Below are 13,969 nucleotides of genomic sequence, written 5' to 3' on the forward strand. Positions count from 1 at the left end.
GAGGCTGCGAAAAGACGATTGAGATGGAACTGAGAAGTGGACGGTGAAGAAAAAGGGCATTTGAGTTCCGAGTCAGCAGCAGCAAGTACAGGGTGGAAGTCTCACCATCGCCGTTGCCTTTCGAGGAGATACTTAGTCATCGTGTGTATGTAGTCTATACCAATTAGAGTGCTAGTGTTGCACTAGCGCCTTACTGAAATTTGCCTGTTTCGAAAGCAGTCCGCACAATCACACCCCGCCACGATCGAGAAATTTTATACCAGTGCACAACGAGCATTCACCAAAAGTGCGCTAACACAAGTGACTGTAACGAATCCTGAGAACGAAAGAGAGGGAATTCCATACATTGAAAACATAAAAGATGGCGACCGAAAACTCCCAAAAACCAATCCATTCCCTGATTCTCGACACCGGACCCTTGATCAAAAACGCCGTCTCAATATCCACAATCATCAACTCCGCTGAGGAACTCTACACCACGCCTGCCATTCTCTCTGAAATCCGGGATGAGGCGACCAGGTCACGAGTCAAGACGACTCTCATGCCATTTTTGAAGATCAGGAATCCGAGACCGGCAAGCTATGAGGCGGTGATTGCGTTCAGTAAGAAGACGGGCGACCATGCGGTGCTGAGTAGGCAGGATTTGGGCATCTTGGCGCTGGCGTACGAAATACATTGCGAGAGGAATGGGGGGCCTTGGGGACTGAGGGATGCGCCAAAGGGGCCGCTTAAGCAAAAGCCGGAGGAAGAGAAGAAAGAGGCAAAACTGGCTGAATCAGAGCAACCCACGAGTGGGGAGGGTCAAGTTGAGCCGCAAAGTGAGCAAGTAGTATCCGAAGAGAAGGCGGCCGAGACCACAACTACGGGAGAGGACACCACCGAACAGGAAGCACCAACAGCACCAACAGTAGACGATCAGCAGGAATTGGAAACGCAAGCAGAACAATCAAACCAGGAGCAAGAACCAACATCCACAGAGCAGAAGTCCGTTGAGCCGGAGGTTACTACAGCTCCGGAAAACCTCTCAAAAGACATCGCAAACCTTGCCATCTCTTCCACCCGACAACCCACCCAACAGCCCACCCCTCCCGCCACCGACTCTTCCAACTCAGACAACGACGACGACGACGCCAACGACAACGACGATGACAACGACGGCGAATGGATCACTCCCTCCAACCTAACCAAGCACAAAGCCAAAGACTCCGGCGCGCAAACCTCCGCGCGCACAGCCTCAGACCCCCAAACCGACGTAGCAACAATGACCATCGACTTCGCGATGCAAAACGTGCTCCTCCAAATGAACCTCCACCTCCTCTCGACCAACATGCAGCGCATCAAGCAGCTGAAATCCAAGGTCCTGCGCTGCCACGCCTGCTTCAACATCGTCAAAGACACAACCAAGCAGTTCTGCCCGCGCTGCGGCGGCGCAACCCTGAAGAGCGTGTCGTGCTCCACAAACGCAAAGGGCGAGTTCCGCGTCCATCTCGCCAAAAACTACCAGTACAATACTCGTGGCGATCGGTATAGTGTGCCGAAGCCGATTGCGGGCACGGCGAACGGGAAGTGGAGTGGTCAGGGTGGAGGCAAGGGCGGGTGGGGCAGGGATCTGATTCTCGCTGAGGATCAGAAGGAGTATTCGAAGCAGATGACTGAGGAGAAGAGGAGGGGCACGAAGGATCTTATGGATGAGGATTATCTGCCGGGCATTCTTACGGGGGATCGGGGGCGCGCTGGTGGCAGGCCTAAGGTCGGGGCTGGGAAGAATGCGAATTCTAGGAAGAGGTTTTAGGTGTGCGAACTTGGAGGTGGGAGGGATCTTGACAAGCATGGAGGGACTATGTGTTTGTGGTAGAGGGTTCAGGACATGATTTATGATACCTTGCATTAGACAGGCGTTTTTGCGAAAATTCAAAAGTGGTTTTATTGGAAATTGGGAGATGACTTAGGGTATCACGGAAAATAGACATTGCAACGGCGACCTCCACCCTCAGCTTCCCATACCCCAGACGACTACGTTGCCGTCGCCGCCAGCACTAGCCCACTCTCTTCTTGTCTTGCAGAACGCGACAGCAGATACGACGTCCTTTTTGCCAGCGGGCTGCCCTGTTGACCTGCCCATAACCTCCCTCATCTCAGAGTGCTTGAACTTGTGCAAACATTCGCCTTCCAGCAGATCCCAGGCGAAGATCATACCGTCGTCACTCCCACTGAGCACCACGCTATCATTCAGGCCCAATGTACTTCTAACACGAAGGTCCTTGTTCACAAACGCCTCATCGCGGTACGCTTTGAGCAATTGCCCGTTGGTACGATCCATAAGCCGCACGGTGGAGTCCAGAGAGCTGACCAGCACCTCGCTTCCCTTCTTGCTCACGCTCAAACTCGTGCATGGCCACCCCACGACATCCACCTCACACATCCCCGTGCGCAGATCATAGCTGCGCACCCTGCCGTCCACACTCGCGGCCAGAACCTCCGCCCCGTACACCGCAACATCCGTCACACTATCCTTCGCATCCGCCAGCGTCATGACGGGTTTGTACGAGTTCGATCTGAGGTCCCACACGCGCACCGTGCCATCAAAGCTCCCACTCACAACCACACTGTCGGCCTCGCCGCCAAACACGCCCCGATTCACACGCCCCGCATGTCCCGTGAAGCGGCGGATCGTCTGCGCAGTCTGCACATCCCAGACGAAGACTGTCTTGTCGCCGCCGGTTGAGACGAACTTTTCGTTGTCTTCGCTGACGTCGATGCTGAGGACTTCGTAGCCGTGCGCCGTGTACTTGTTGACGAGGCCTGGCGTGTAGGCGTTGGAGGGAGGGGCGGCAGAAGATAGAGGCGCTTTCGAGGGGTTGTACAGGCGGATTGTGCGGTCGGAGGAGCCGGTCAGGATGTAAGATTGGCTGCCGGAGGAGTAGGCGACGGCGTGGACGGGGCCGGCGTGGCCGGTGAGAACGGCGATGGGGGTGGTAGGGAAGGCAGGCATAGTGGGTATGCGTTGGTGGTTGGTACTCAAGGCATTGTAAGGCAGTGTCTGGTGCTAGATCGGTGTATATCGGCCGAGTAGATGGAATTCAGGGTCGAGTCGCATGTTGGTGAATGGCCCGTCAGAAGTCGGAGCTGAGGAAGGAGCTATGACGTCTCGGCTCTTCTTCGGGGAACTTTTCATTGCTGAACAGCTGCCTCCATCTGTTGCAACTCAAAGCAACAACAACAAACGCGTCGCATAACCGCCAAGAGCTTTGAACCAAATCGCAATCACCTCCACAGTCTTACTACAGACAGAGATTCTGCAAAAATGACACTCCGACACCTAGATGCCGCGCCCAAGACGGAAGACTATACCCCACTCCAAGAGCATCAAGAGCAGACGCCGTCCACCTTCTTTGGTGCAAAACCAGTGCTGTATGCGCGATATGGCGGGCTCACACTTTCTGTGCTAGCTTCACAACTCCAGGAAGACGCAGCATTTGCGAAGCTCAGCACAGAGCCTGACGGCGACGATGTGCTTGTCAAGAATGTGGAGATCTGGGTCAATTCAGAGTACGCGTGTTTAGCTTTAGTTTTGTACAGTTGCACTAACATCCCTCAGGAACCTCATCCTCTTCCAAGACTCGCCCACACCTACCGGTGTATCAATCCCGTACCCCTCTGTCGCACTCCATGCTACAATGAAATACAAATCCACCATCGAGGCCCTCTACATGAACATCTCCCTCAACGACGCCGACACTGTCAACGAAGAAGAAGACATCAAGACCCTCGAGCTCACCGTGCTCCCGCCCAATTACGTCTCGAGCCCCGTCGCGACATGCATCATGGACATTTTCACCGCAATGAACACATGCGCAGATCTGCACCCAGATCCCGATGCGAGTGACGACGACGGTGGTGACGATTTGGACGAGACTGCACCAGGAGCCTCGGGCTGGATCACGGCGGAAAATATGGACGAGTACATGGACGAGGATGGGAACTTTGCAGGCATGGTCATGGGTGAAGAGTTAGGGCCTGGGGCAGGAAGCGTGAGGCAGAGAGACGAGGGCGATGGGGCGAATGGCGTCAACGAACATGAAGAGAAGTACTACCGTACTGGTTAGGCGTAGAATGGTTGGCGTTCAGTAACGAGCCCCGCAACGAAGAAACGGCCAAAAAGGTTATCAAAACTTAGCACTGCAGCGACGCATTGAGAGAAAAACGGTGTTGTTGTAGGTACACAATATCAATTGAGAAGGAACGGAACACTAAGTCGAGACGCAGATGAACCAAACCGATCCTCAGTTCCCAAAATCAAAATTGTGGAACAACGTATTCCAATTCAAAATTCCACTGGCTAAAATCATGAACTTTCGCAACAGTAGATGTTCTTCGCCCTCCGTAACCCAAATAACGCCATACTCCTCCCGCTAACCAGCACAAAATAGTCCCAAGCACCCTAAAAAAACACACACCAAATATCTACCAACGCGCAGGCCCCCGCATCGCCTTCCAGATCCTCCTCCACATGGTCTCCCTCTCCACAACGCCCTCTTCCACCCGCTCCTCATACCCCGGCGGTGCCTTCTCCCCAGCCTCACTTTCCCTCCACCCCTCCCCACCCACATCCTCAACACAAACAGCCACCCTCCTCTCACCCCCCACACACTCCCGCGAATAAACCGGCGCCGGCTCCCGAATAACCCCCACCTCCAAATCCCCTATCCTTCCATCGTTGTTCCGGCATGCACCTCGCATCCCCGTCCTGATCTGTCCCACGAGCGATGTGGATGTAGTTTCTGAGCGTGGGGCTTTCGGTGTTGTTTGCGCTTTCTTGCGTCGCTCGAGTAGGACGATGATGAGGGTTAGGAGGGATATGATGCTTAGCACTGTGCTGGCGATTATTGCGGTGTGGATGTGTGTTGGTGTTGGGGTTTGGGAGTGCGTGTGGGGGCGGGTTGCGGGCATGGCTGATTTCGTGTAGTGTTTGACTTTGTGGAGGTGGCTTTGTGGTTTGGAGGGTTGTTTGTGCTTTTCGAGTTTGCAACAGCGGAAGGAGGTGTTTTGACAAGATTGAGAGGACAAAAGTCTTGCTTTGAGTATAGGTTTGGATAACGCAAGTCGACTTGGATTGGTAGTTATGTGTTCAAAGTGACTGGGGAAAAGGATATTGGTTGTTCTTGACGTCTATTCATTCGGGGGTTGATCGAAGAGAAGAAATACTAATACATGCAGATCAACAACACAACATCGTTAAAACCACAAATTACCATTATCGTCCCCCATGTCATTGTCCCTCGGTCTGTCCGTTCAAGCTTTACCCCAGACATCCATTATCCAGCTAGCCCGACTACCGCTCAGCCAGCCCCCACAAACCCACTAGTCGCTCACCGCAAGCACGTTACACTACACGCACGCCCACTCCAGCCACAAAAACGCACCACAGCAATCAACTGGAGCGACTCTCAGCCCTACGCGTCAACCGCGTTACCAAGTAGGGTATCAGCGCTAGGAAAGTCCGGACGGTGTGTTGGCGTTGCGACATTCCTCTGCGGCTGAAACGTGCATGCGTAGGGCTGCGAATCTCTGCTTTGATCGGGCCCTGAGCGTCGAGCCCCCAGCTACGCCTCCTAACAGTCGATATGCAGCTAACGCGCAACCCACCGCATAATCCTGATCTGTCGCAAAGTTTATGTATTTATACAGCGGAGGATGTGGTTGGATTGGGCGCATATGCAGGGACTGGCGTATCGGTGTGTTGGATCTGGTACTGCGCCTGCACGCGCTCTTGGTCTGTTACGACTTCGTTGTATGCTGGGGGTGGTTTTGCGACGGCTGTTGTGTTGACGTGGGTGACGTCCTCTTCGTCTGGGTCTTGCGGTGGTGGGAGCGGTGCGGCCATGGGAGTAGCTGTGCGTTGCTTCCATGCGCGGTAGTGGAAAAACATGTAGAATAGTGCAGAGGCACCCACTAGCACGGCCATGATGATTCCAACTTTTGTGCCTACGCTCATGCCTTTCTCTTTTAAATGTTCCGTTCCCTCGTTGTTGTTGGTGTTGTTGTTGGTGTCGTTGTCACTGGGTTGAGTGGGTGTATCCATCACGCCGCTTTCGTCTCCATCTGCCACACCCCACGGGAACGTCTCGTTGTATCGATACACCGTATCATCTTCGTAGTACAGTTTCCCCCAGCGCGGCTTGTTGTGTACCATGAAAATCTGGCTTCGGTTCACCCTTTGATCGTTATCGGCATTTACCAGGAAGAAGGAACACACAGATATGACCAGCAGATCCTCGCTGCGTCGCTTGTCATGCGGCTGGTAACTATTGCCATTGTACTCGGGAATCTTCAGCGTTATACGCGAGCCGTTTTGGTAACCTGAAAGTTGACGGGATATGGTGTCGACTTGTGTTGTAAAATTATCGCACGCCTGCCACCTCTGCTCGCCGACCAATTTTGTTGAGTCTTGGGGACAGCTAATGCAGTCGATAGCTATCCCGCTCACAGCGTTGTTTGTATCTTCGGGCTCTGTCCACGATACCTCCACAATGTCATTGGCTGTGATACCCGCATCGATTCCACCAAATGAGCGGTTACCGGCGCTGTCGTAGTCCGTGGACGAGTTTAGGTGGTTGATCGTGGACTGTATGTATGGGATTGCAGAGGGGCCGACTCCCCCAGGGAGTGGAAAGGCGAAGGAGGCGTACGTGAGGTTGGACATTGTCGTTGCTATGGTGGGTTGAAGACATGGGAACAGGCCATACTATGATTCAGCCTAGAATCGAAGCGGGTCTCGTTATCATCTTAATCGTTTCCTCGAGAACCTCAATGAATCATGCGATGCCGCCTGATTTTCCAATTCATCGAAATATCTCTCGCGGGAATAACTCCTTCTCTTTTGAGTGTTTGGGCGCCGAGTATCCGGGCCGTACCGGGTTCTGATTGGCGGATTACGGTTTGCGGGACCGAAAGGCATCGCCGAGGTCCTTGGAGACCAGGATAATCTCCTGAACGGTCATCTAGTGCTGAGATCTGAAGCAAGGATCTAACGTCGTGAGGCTCTGTCTAGAACGTAAGAAGTTGTGCTTAGCAACATGGTTGTCCGATGTTCGCCGGACACATCTATGGAGGGGGGCCTGAGCAGGGGCGCGCATGCAAAGAGAACCTATACTGGCTGTCGGACGATATGGCGGCATTTAATCTTGGCCTTGTGATTCTCCTTACATGTGTGCACTAGCGATTGTTGGGCAAGGAACGGATGTCTAGAGGCCACATCTATGGTCTTGCAAGTCCTACGCATGATATGTCCCATTGATGACAACATCGGACACATGCTCAGCTCAGCTTAAATGTCTTTTCTTGTTCTCGTTCTCGTTCTTGATTTTGATGCGGGTTCGATGGGAGGGTTGAGTCGTGTTGTGTTGATAAGACTGGGTCGCCGTTGAAGAAAAAGAGGGCTAGGCTCGGAACGGCTACAAATGTTTGTCACTCCCAACCTCTCCTCTAGATTCCATTCTAATGCTATCACCACCAATTTATATCTATATCATGTAATGAAAATCGTCAACTCCAGGAATTCAAATGTAAATTCTACAGGTCCCGCGAATGGTACAAGCTAAAAGGCGCGATGTGGGCACCTATCTACGCTCACAAAAGCTCGACAGGATAGTCACGACAGTCTCATCGGACACAGTTCAAAACGGATGTTAGGCTAGAGAGATGGTTAGTAGTCTACAATACTGTTGTCTCAACTTGTAAATCATCGAACTTCTCGTCCTAACTGAATATTTTGTATCATGATCAACCAATACAAGTAAGTGCCTGCTTGGTCTTTCAAGCGCCTCTAGATGTGATGATTCAGGTGGCACAGAGACATTTCTGCTAGCATTTTATAATCGCCCAAGTTTCATCTGCTCAGATAGTCTTTGACTGCTGATCAATCGAGATTGTGGATCAGTGATTGGCTGTCAGTGAAAGCAGTTTGTTTGCCAGACTACATTTATTTCAATGCGTTCGTGAAGGGTGTTCGTTTCCCTTTCCCACAAGAACAACCAGCTTGTATCAACCCCCATCAGACAAAAATACTGTCTGTGCAGTACCTACCACAAGCTTGCGAGGTAAATCTGATAGCTCCCAATGGCTGGTGCGCACACCTGGTACATACTGGGAGGATAGATATGATTAACGGGCCCGCAGACAACCACAATGATACGCAAGGCGATGATGTCCCGCCCTTTGAAGCCAGCGACAATGGCTCGTGGCTGGCGGAAGACACAGAGACCCCAGTGTCTAGCACCGTCCCGTGCTCTGACCACCCCGGACTGTCAGACGTCCAAGCCCCCACTTGCAATGATCAGGGAGTCGTAACATCTGCTGAAAAAGGCTATAATGTCACACCAGAATGTAACCACAACTCTGAAGCCAAGGCCACCAATGCCAGCCATGTCCACCCACTGACTTCACAACAGCAACGTCAGCCCCCTCCACAACATCTACTGCCGGATGCCCACTACTCTCCGAGCCGTACACCGCTTCCAACCCCTTCGCCAATTGGAACGCTAACTGTATATACGGCTTCGAAGATCCAAGTACGACAATCCATCATAATTCCGCTCCAATCAAGGTCCTTGTCCCTACGCGTAACAATTCGAAGCCACGCTCGCCCAGACGTAGTGCATCCTTCGAAGACACTTATCGCCCGCTGCTGCCGGGACAAAACATCTTCGAGGACGCGGTGGTGGGTGGGGTGAGTGATCGGCGCCTAGACAACGTCCTGGGCGGCTGGGTCCCATGGGCGAACAGGAAGACTCGACTCTTACAGCCACTGTTGCCGCCATTTGAAGAGTCTGGAATGAACGAGAGAAGACAATGAGCTGAGCGTAGTGGGAGGCTTGGATTGGAAGGTAGAAGAGTTGATGATGCTAGTGGTTGTGGGATAGGGTGTCTTCGCGTGGAGTCAGTGAGAGTTAGGATGCTGAATGAATGTTGTCTGCTACTGAGTTATGAAAGGTACCATCGAACAGCGAAGGGAGGTTTTGGGGGCGACCAACATGTGCACTCACGAGACCAAACACGAATTGATATACATGTATAATCTTGGAATCTGTTGAAATCTTCACATGGACATAAAATCACAACTGTACTTTACGAAACTACAACATGCCCTTCCCTGTAGCGTCCTGATATATTAAGACCTTGCACTCAGAAAATCTTTTCATCTTTTTAGGCGCCGCAACCGTTGTTCACGTGGGTACATCCTTGAGGTAAAACAACAAACACGGATCGTCCCGCATCCGCGCATCCTCCTCGTTTTTAAAATATAGCGTAACCTTGTCCAAAGTCTTGTGCCCCAGTTGCTTCTTGTGCTGTATTAGCAGCCATGCAATCCCACTCCCATGCGGAGTACCAAGCAAAGCTTTCCCGCTGTCTTCATCCATACGGAATGTCACACCTGGCCATAGCAAACCGTCGCCTGGTCCAGTCTCGCCGCATAAGTGACGAATTATTGCTTGTGTGTCGTTGTTTTGAATCCTATACCGTAGCACGTATTTGAGATCAGCGACGTTCTCATGACTATGTTCGGTCAGTTGAATCATATCCTCCGAGAGCTCCGGGGCTAACCATTGCAGATACGCCATGTCAGACCAGTGCTGGAGATCGGGCAATATCGGGTTCTCTTCTTGATGTTTTGTTTTAAATTCAGGTCCGTAGCTCTGTGTTGCAACTAGCAGCCCATGTTCGTGACTCACTAGCGTGCAAAACTTCGCTCCTGTGGAAGGGAACAGCATCCCGTCGTGCGTCGTCGCATGAATGTGATGGTCGAATATCTCGACGTTGAGTCCACTACCTTGTATGTTGTCAGTATCAACCCCTATATGGTACAATGGGCTGATGATATTTTCAAGCTCATCGAAGTTGGGTGTTGAGCGGTTGTAACCCCATGTTTGCAAGGCTGTGGGACTCAAGAATTGGCTTTCTGCCGAAGGACGAGCAGCTGTGAACATCTGACCTGCTGTGTAGTCGTCTGCTTGCATCATTTCCAGCAGAATTGTGCCTTTTGTCAGTGCGTCGGAATATGTAAGATGTCCTTTTTCCGGAGAAGCGGCGCGGGATGTTGAGCGTTCTGAGTCTGTAGAGATGCTTGGGGGACCATCTGGGAAGTCGTTCCAGGAGGGTGTTGAAGTGTGGTTCATGGTTGTTCTACAAGTGCATATATATGCTATAATTGAGATGTTAAGACCCCTTCTTTGTCTACAAAGTTTGAGAACGGGGTTTTCTCTAGCTCTTTAGGTTTATATCCTGTGAAATTCGCTCAATTCTGCGTAAAACTGTTCGTGAGCACTGCTTATGAAGAGACTTGAGATCAATATATGAGGTATGCGTTGAGGATGCACAATGTGCCATCACAAGTCTTGGGAGCATTGTAAATTGAGAGACTGAAGAATTCGAAAGAGTAGTGTTGGTGCTAGCGGCATGGCATTGTGTATGTGAATGTAAAAACTCCAGGGAAGTGACAAAGAGCGATTTGGGTAGGTGAAATGATGGCAAGAGTCAAGGCTTGTTGAACTAGGCTTATGCATATTTATAGAACTGAGAAGTAAGTCTTAGTTTGAACCATTTTAGAGACTCAACAAAAAGACAAAGCATTGTATGAGACACCAGCTAGCAGCGTTTTATACTACGACACCTTCGCCATCAAGTAGAGGTACTTGTCTCTAGAAACAAAAGCCCTGTCTCTGGGAAGAAATTTGGTGGTAGTCGAATTTCTGGCCTTTACTCAGGGTACAATGCAAAGGCACGAGCTATCTGGATGGCCGGTGGAGCCAAGTACGACATAAGATTACAGAGACAAGTGAAACGATGCGAGTGAGTTTACAATGAAAATGGTATCGTTTGACAGCGGCATACAAGATGACCCTTAGCGCAGGATCGATATGCTTATTCATCTTCACGTGACCCAGTCTGCTTACAGGTGGTTTGCATCTTTTGTACATGTCTTTTTCCCGGGCCCGAACTGTTTGAAACCTGTGTGGTCCACATTCGAGACGTAAAAAGGAGTGCAAATATGTTTGTGGCGTTGTGGCTTAGTGTGGCCGTGTTTGGTAGTTTCGCCGAGTTCGCGGAGCTTTTCCACAATCAGCTGCAGGAGGTTCAATCTCACAATAACAAATCCAACGCCTCATCTTTCCCTGATACCAGTTCTTGAAAGCACAGGAACATATATTAATGTCGAACTCTCGATCATGGCAATTGTTGCCGCCGGACCTGGTGGAGCTTCAGATCGGACAAGTCGACCTCCTCATGGCCATGTACCCCGACGAAGTGAAACTGGATGAAAGCTCAGAGGCGCTGCTTGATACTCTACGTGAGGGGTCCAACGATGATCCGAGTGCTACCTTCAGTGCGCCGCCGACGATCTCCATCCCGCTGCGCCTACCGATACCAACATCAGAATCTGATAACGCGACCCAAGAATCCTTATTGTTAAATCTTACAGTACCCTTTATGTATGAAGGAAGCTCACAACCAGAGGAACCTCCTCAAATCAAAGTGCGAATACAGCAAGCCTCATGGATGAGCAGAGCAACTACATCCAAGCTCATGGACGAGGTTTCGGAGACTGAAGATCTGCTCGGCACCCTCGAGTTCATAAAAGAAGCGACGGCGTTACACCTTAAGCGTTTTGCAGACCTGGCTGCCGATAAGCTATCACCAGACTCTGTAGTCGATGAGACGTATTCCCTCGTACGTGTGTGGTTCTATTTCCCTAGCATCAGCACACGGTCGAAACGCGACGATTTTGTCCAGCTAGCACCTCAGTATAACCTCACGGGTTTCCTTTATGCAGGCAAGCCAGGCCTTCTTTGTGTCGAGGGCAGTTCTACGAGCATCGATCTCTACATGCGCTACATCAAGACCGAGAGCTGGGGGGACATTCCTGCGCACCACAAGAAAGTCAGCGAACGATACCGAGAAGAAAGTGCAACGAGAGCCTTCTCGGACATGACCGAAATCACGGATAGTGTTGGGGAACGAAGAGGACACAGGATGAACAGATCTGACATGAAAGCTATTGAGGATTGGCTTGTAGAAAGAGGATTGGGAGATGCATTCACGAAGGTTTTGATGTGATCTCGACTAGATGTCGCATAGTATATGGAGCATTAGCCATGGCGGCATCAGGATAGATGCCAATTCACACACGACGAGTGGGCAACGTCCTGCTCACTCCCCACCACAAGCTAATGTTCCAGACTAACTGAGCCAAAACAAGAGGCTCGGCCAGCGAAAGGTATCCGTCTGGTCTTCTGCATGGAACAATGTAACCTTCTCAATGGTTTTGTGCCGGAGTTGTTCCCTATGCTGAGCCAGCAAATAGGCCGCGCCGCTTCCGTTTGGAGTTCCCAAGATCGCCTGGCCTTCCTCGCTATTTATGTCGAATGTCATTCCCGGCCAGAGGTCGAACGTATCTCGATCCTGTCTATGAATGATCTTTGAGAGAATAGAGCATGTGGCAGTGTTCTGGATGCCGCATCGGACGATGTATTTGATATTAGCTGGTGAAGTGGATGGATTTGGGTCGGAAACGAGCCACTGCAAATATGCGATATCAGACCAGTGGTGTAGAGGAGGATAGTTCATGATGGGTGGATCAAGAAGAATGCCTGCGTAAGGAGCGCACTGGTTGGCGTGAGCGATCAGAACACCATCCAAATGATTGCAGACTTGACTAAGGTACGCTCCTGTAGCCTGCTTTTTTGTTAAGACCGGTCTCACGCCGACAATGATCAAAGCAGACACTCACTACGCACACCTCCTCTCCATCAAATACGCAGTCTTCCTCGTGGATATGCTCTATCGCTACAAATTCACCGCCATCTTCTTCCATCTGGTCGTTTGCACCAAGATCTCGGAGTATTTCTCGTAGTTTTCGAATTGGAAACTTGCGCGAAGGCATCCTTCGAACGTATCCATGCCTTGGGAGATCTTCAGGCTTGTCGAAAATGCTCTGGTCCTGACCCCCGGAGGTGACCACACATTGTTCCTCGATCTGACCGTCCGAATCTAGCATACGGAGCATAGCTTGACCTTTCTCAACAGCTGCTTCGAATTCCAGATCTTTGGTCATAGCTGCGGTCGTGTGGGTGTACTCTTTAGTTGGAAATGAGGGAAAACGTGACGGTAGGGTGACAGGCAAAAGATAGAAAGTCTTCACTCCAACACAAACCGTTGATGAATCACGTCATACAAACTTTCACCAAACACTGCCAGTCGTGTTGTAGACGTTCCCGCAAGTTTGCTTTCACCATCATGAGAGCAGCAACGCAAGCCGTCATAGTTTTGATGAAAGATTGTCGCAGCCGTCGCCCAATTTCTGATCTAGAAGCTGAGCATTCTGTTCTGGAGCACGATGTATACCTTCTTCTGCGGAAGGTCACAGACAGAACACACGAATGTATGATGGCATTGCGCCAGTTACCTGTTTGTATCCGATACGGCTGTTTCTATAGATTTAATCACGGACTTGGCCTGAGGTTGGCTCTCAGTCATGTTTGGAAGTGGGGAATAACCTGCGTTCTGCTAGAATACAGTACTAAAACTTTCTGAAGTACACAAGACGCATACTGCTAGAACGCAGGCAAAAGACTCCCACATTGATTCTGGACGAAGTCGTCAAGCTGTTTCATGATTTTACTGCACTTTGGTCCTTAGTATTTTAATCAACCAAAAGAGGTACCTGCTAAGGTTTTATCTCAGCCGCAGGGCTTTGTGCCACGTTCAAATTAGTGTGACAGCCCCTCGACGGGTATGAAGGGAGAAAGTAGTGGTGTGTCAGGACAGTGCGCTTAGAATCGTTGACCTGAGATTGGTAAGTTGAGCGACTGTATCGCCTTTGTTCTAGTGAGTAGGACGTGAACAGGCTTCGCGACGGATCTCGCTCATGCTGGAGCCTAGAAGACGACGCATGAACTCCACGAGAGAACCT

At 50.9% G+C, this 13,969-nt stretch overlaps 9 protein-coding genes across 9 annotated transcripts; 4 read left to right on the forward strand and 5 right to left on the reverse strand.

The window, feature by feature from the left end:
* Window positions 1–238: 238 nt before the first annotated feature.
* P153DRAFT_370074 (uncharacterized protein) lies at window positions 239–1,978 on the forward strand. Its single transcript, XM_033668940.1, has one exon. The coding sequence runs from the start codon at window positions 362–364 to the stop codon at window positions 1,790–1,792; it is 1,431 nt and encodes a 476-aa protein (XP_033519799.1). The 5' UTR covers window positions 239–361; the 3' UTR covers window positions 1,793–1,978.
* P153DRAFT_370075 (WD40 repeat-like protein) lies at window positions 1,829–3,094 on the reverse strand. The gene has a single exon (XM_033668941.1). The coding sequence runs from the start codon at window positions 2,990–2,992 to the stop codon at window positions 1,991–1,993; it is 1,002 nt and encodes a 333-aa protein (XP_033519800.1). The 5' UTR covers window positions 2,993–3,094; the 3' UTR covers window positions 1,829–1,990.
* A 210-nt stretch (window positions 3,095–3,304) lies between these two features.
* Window positions 3,305–4,106, forward strand: P153DRAFT_378865 (uncharacterized protein; the record flags this gene model as incomplete). The annotated part of the gene is made up of 2 exons (XM_033669832.1): window positions 3,305–3,549; window positions 3,599–4,106. 2 exons carry the CDS (start codon window positions 3,305–3,307, stop codon window positions 4,104–4,106), a joined length of 753 nt encoding a protein of 250 aa, XP_033519801.1.
* Window positions 4,107–4,259: 153 nt separating this feature from the next.
* P153DRAFT_112638 (uncharacterized protein) lies at window positions 4,260–5,081 on the reverse strand. Its single transcript, XM_033661917.1, has one exon. The coding sequence runs from the start codon at window positions 4,948–4,950 to the stop codon at window positions 4,465–4,467; it is 486 nt and encodes a 161-aa protein (XP_033519802.1). The 5' UTR covers window positions 4,951–5,081; the 3' UTR covers window positions 4,260–4,464.
* A 599-nt stretch (window positions 5,082–5,680) lies between these two features.
* Window positions 5,681–6,703, reverse strand: P153DRAFT_360391 (uncharacterized protein; the record flags this gene model as incomplete). Its single annotated transcript, XM_033666918.1, has 1 exon — window positions 5,681–6,703. The coding sequence occupies one exon, from the start codon at window positions 6,701–6,703 to the stop codon at window positions 5,681–5,683; it is 1,023 nt and encodes a 340-aa protein (XP_033519803.1).
* A 1,415-nt stretch (window positions 6,704–8,118) lies between these two features.
* P153DRAFT_400232 (uncharacterized protein) lies at window positions 8,119–9,054 on the forward strand (the record flags this gene model as incomplete). Its single annotated transcript, XM_033671800.1, has 3 exons — window positions 8,119–8,125; window positions 8,179–8,385; window positions 8,451–9,054. 3 exons carry the CDS (start codon window positions 8,119–8,121, stop codon window positions 8,852–8,854), a joined length of 618 nt encoding a protein of 205 aa, XP_033519804.1. The 3' UTR covers window positions 8,855–9,054.
* A 26-nt stretch (window positions 9,055–9,080) lies between these two features.
* Window positions 9,081–10,493, reverse strand: P153DRAFT_112702 (uncharacterized protein). The gene is made up of 2 exons (XM_033661918.1): window positions 9,604–10,493; window positions 9,081–9,555 (listed from the first exon to the last, which is right to left on the reverse strand). Exons 1-2 carry the CDS (start codon window positions 10,173–10,175, stop codon window positions 9,225–9,227), a joined length of 903 nt encoding a protein of 300 aa, XP_033519805.1. The 5' UTR covers window positions 10,176–10,493; the 3' UTR covers window positions 9,081–9,224.
* Window positions 10,494–11,208: 715 nt separating this feature from the next.
* On the forward strand, window positions 11,209–12,114 carry P153DRAFT_299858 (uncharacterized protein; the record flags this gene model as incomplete). Its single annotated transcript, XM_033664301.1, has 1 exon — window positions 11,209–12,114. The coding sequence occupies one exon, from the start codon at window positions 11,209–11,211 to the stop codon at window positions 12,112–12,114; it is 906 nt and encodes a 301-aa protein (XP_033519806.1).
* Window positions 12,115–12,237: 123 nt separating this feature from the next.
* P153DRAFT_300080 (uncharacterized protein) lies at window positions 12,238–13,111 on the reverse strand (the record flags this gene model as incomplete). The annotated part of the gene is made up of 2 exons (XM_033664313.1): window positions 12,238–12,732; window positions 12,797–13,111. 2 exons carry the CDS (start codon window positions 13,109–13,111, stop codon window positions 12,238–12,240), a joined length of 810 nt encoding a protein of 269 aa, XP_033519807.1.
* Window positions 13,112–13,969: the final 858 nt, after the last annotated feature.

Source organism: Dothidotthia symphoricarpi (genome assembly GCF_010015815.1).
Source record: "Dothidotthia symphoricarpi CBS 119687 unplaced genomic scaffold P153scaffold_20, whole genome shotgun sequence".
Taxonomy (NCBI): Eukaryota; Fungi; Ascomycota; class Dothideomycetes; order Pleosporales; family Dothidotthiaceae; genus Dothidotthia; species Dothidotthia symphoricarpi.

Bases quoted from the DNA above. Each gene is read 5' to 3' on its own strand.
- P153DRAFT_370074 (XM_033668940.1), top strand. From the start codon at position 362: ATGGCGACCGAAAACTCCCAAAAACCAATCCATTCCCTGATTCTCGAC.
- P153DRAFT_370075 (XM_033668941.1), bottom strand. From the start codon at position 2,992: ATGCCTGCCTTCCCTACCACCCCCATCGCCGTTCTCACCGGCCACGCC.
- P153DRAFT_112638 (XM_033661917.1), bottom strand. From the start codon at position 4,950: ATGCCCGCAACCCGCCCCCACACGCACTCCCAAACCCCAACACCAACA.
- P153DRAFT_112702 (XM_033661918.1), bottom strand. From the start codon at position 10,175: ATGAACCACACTTCAACACCCTCCTGGAACGACTTCCCAGATGGTCCC. The intron at 9,556-9,603 runs GTTAGCCCCGGA...GACCGAACATAG, and splicing joins GACATGGCGTATCTGCAATG to TCATGAGAACGTCGCTGATC.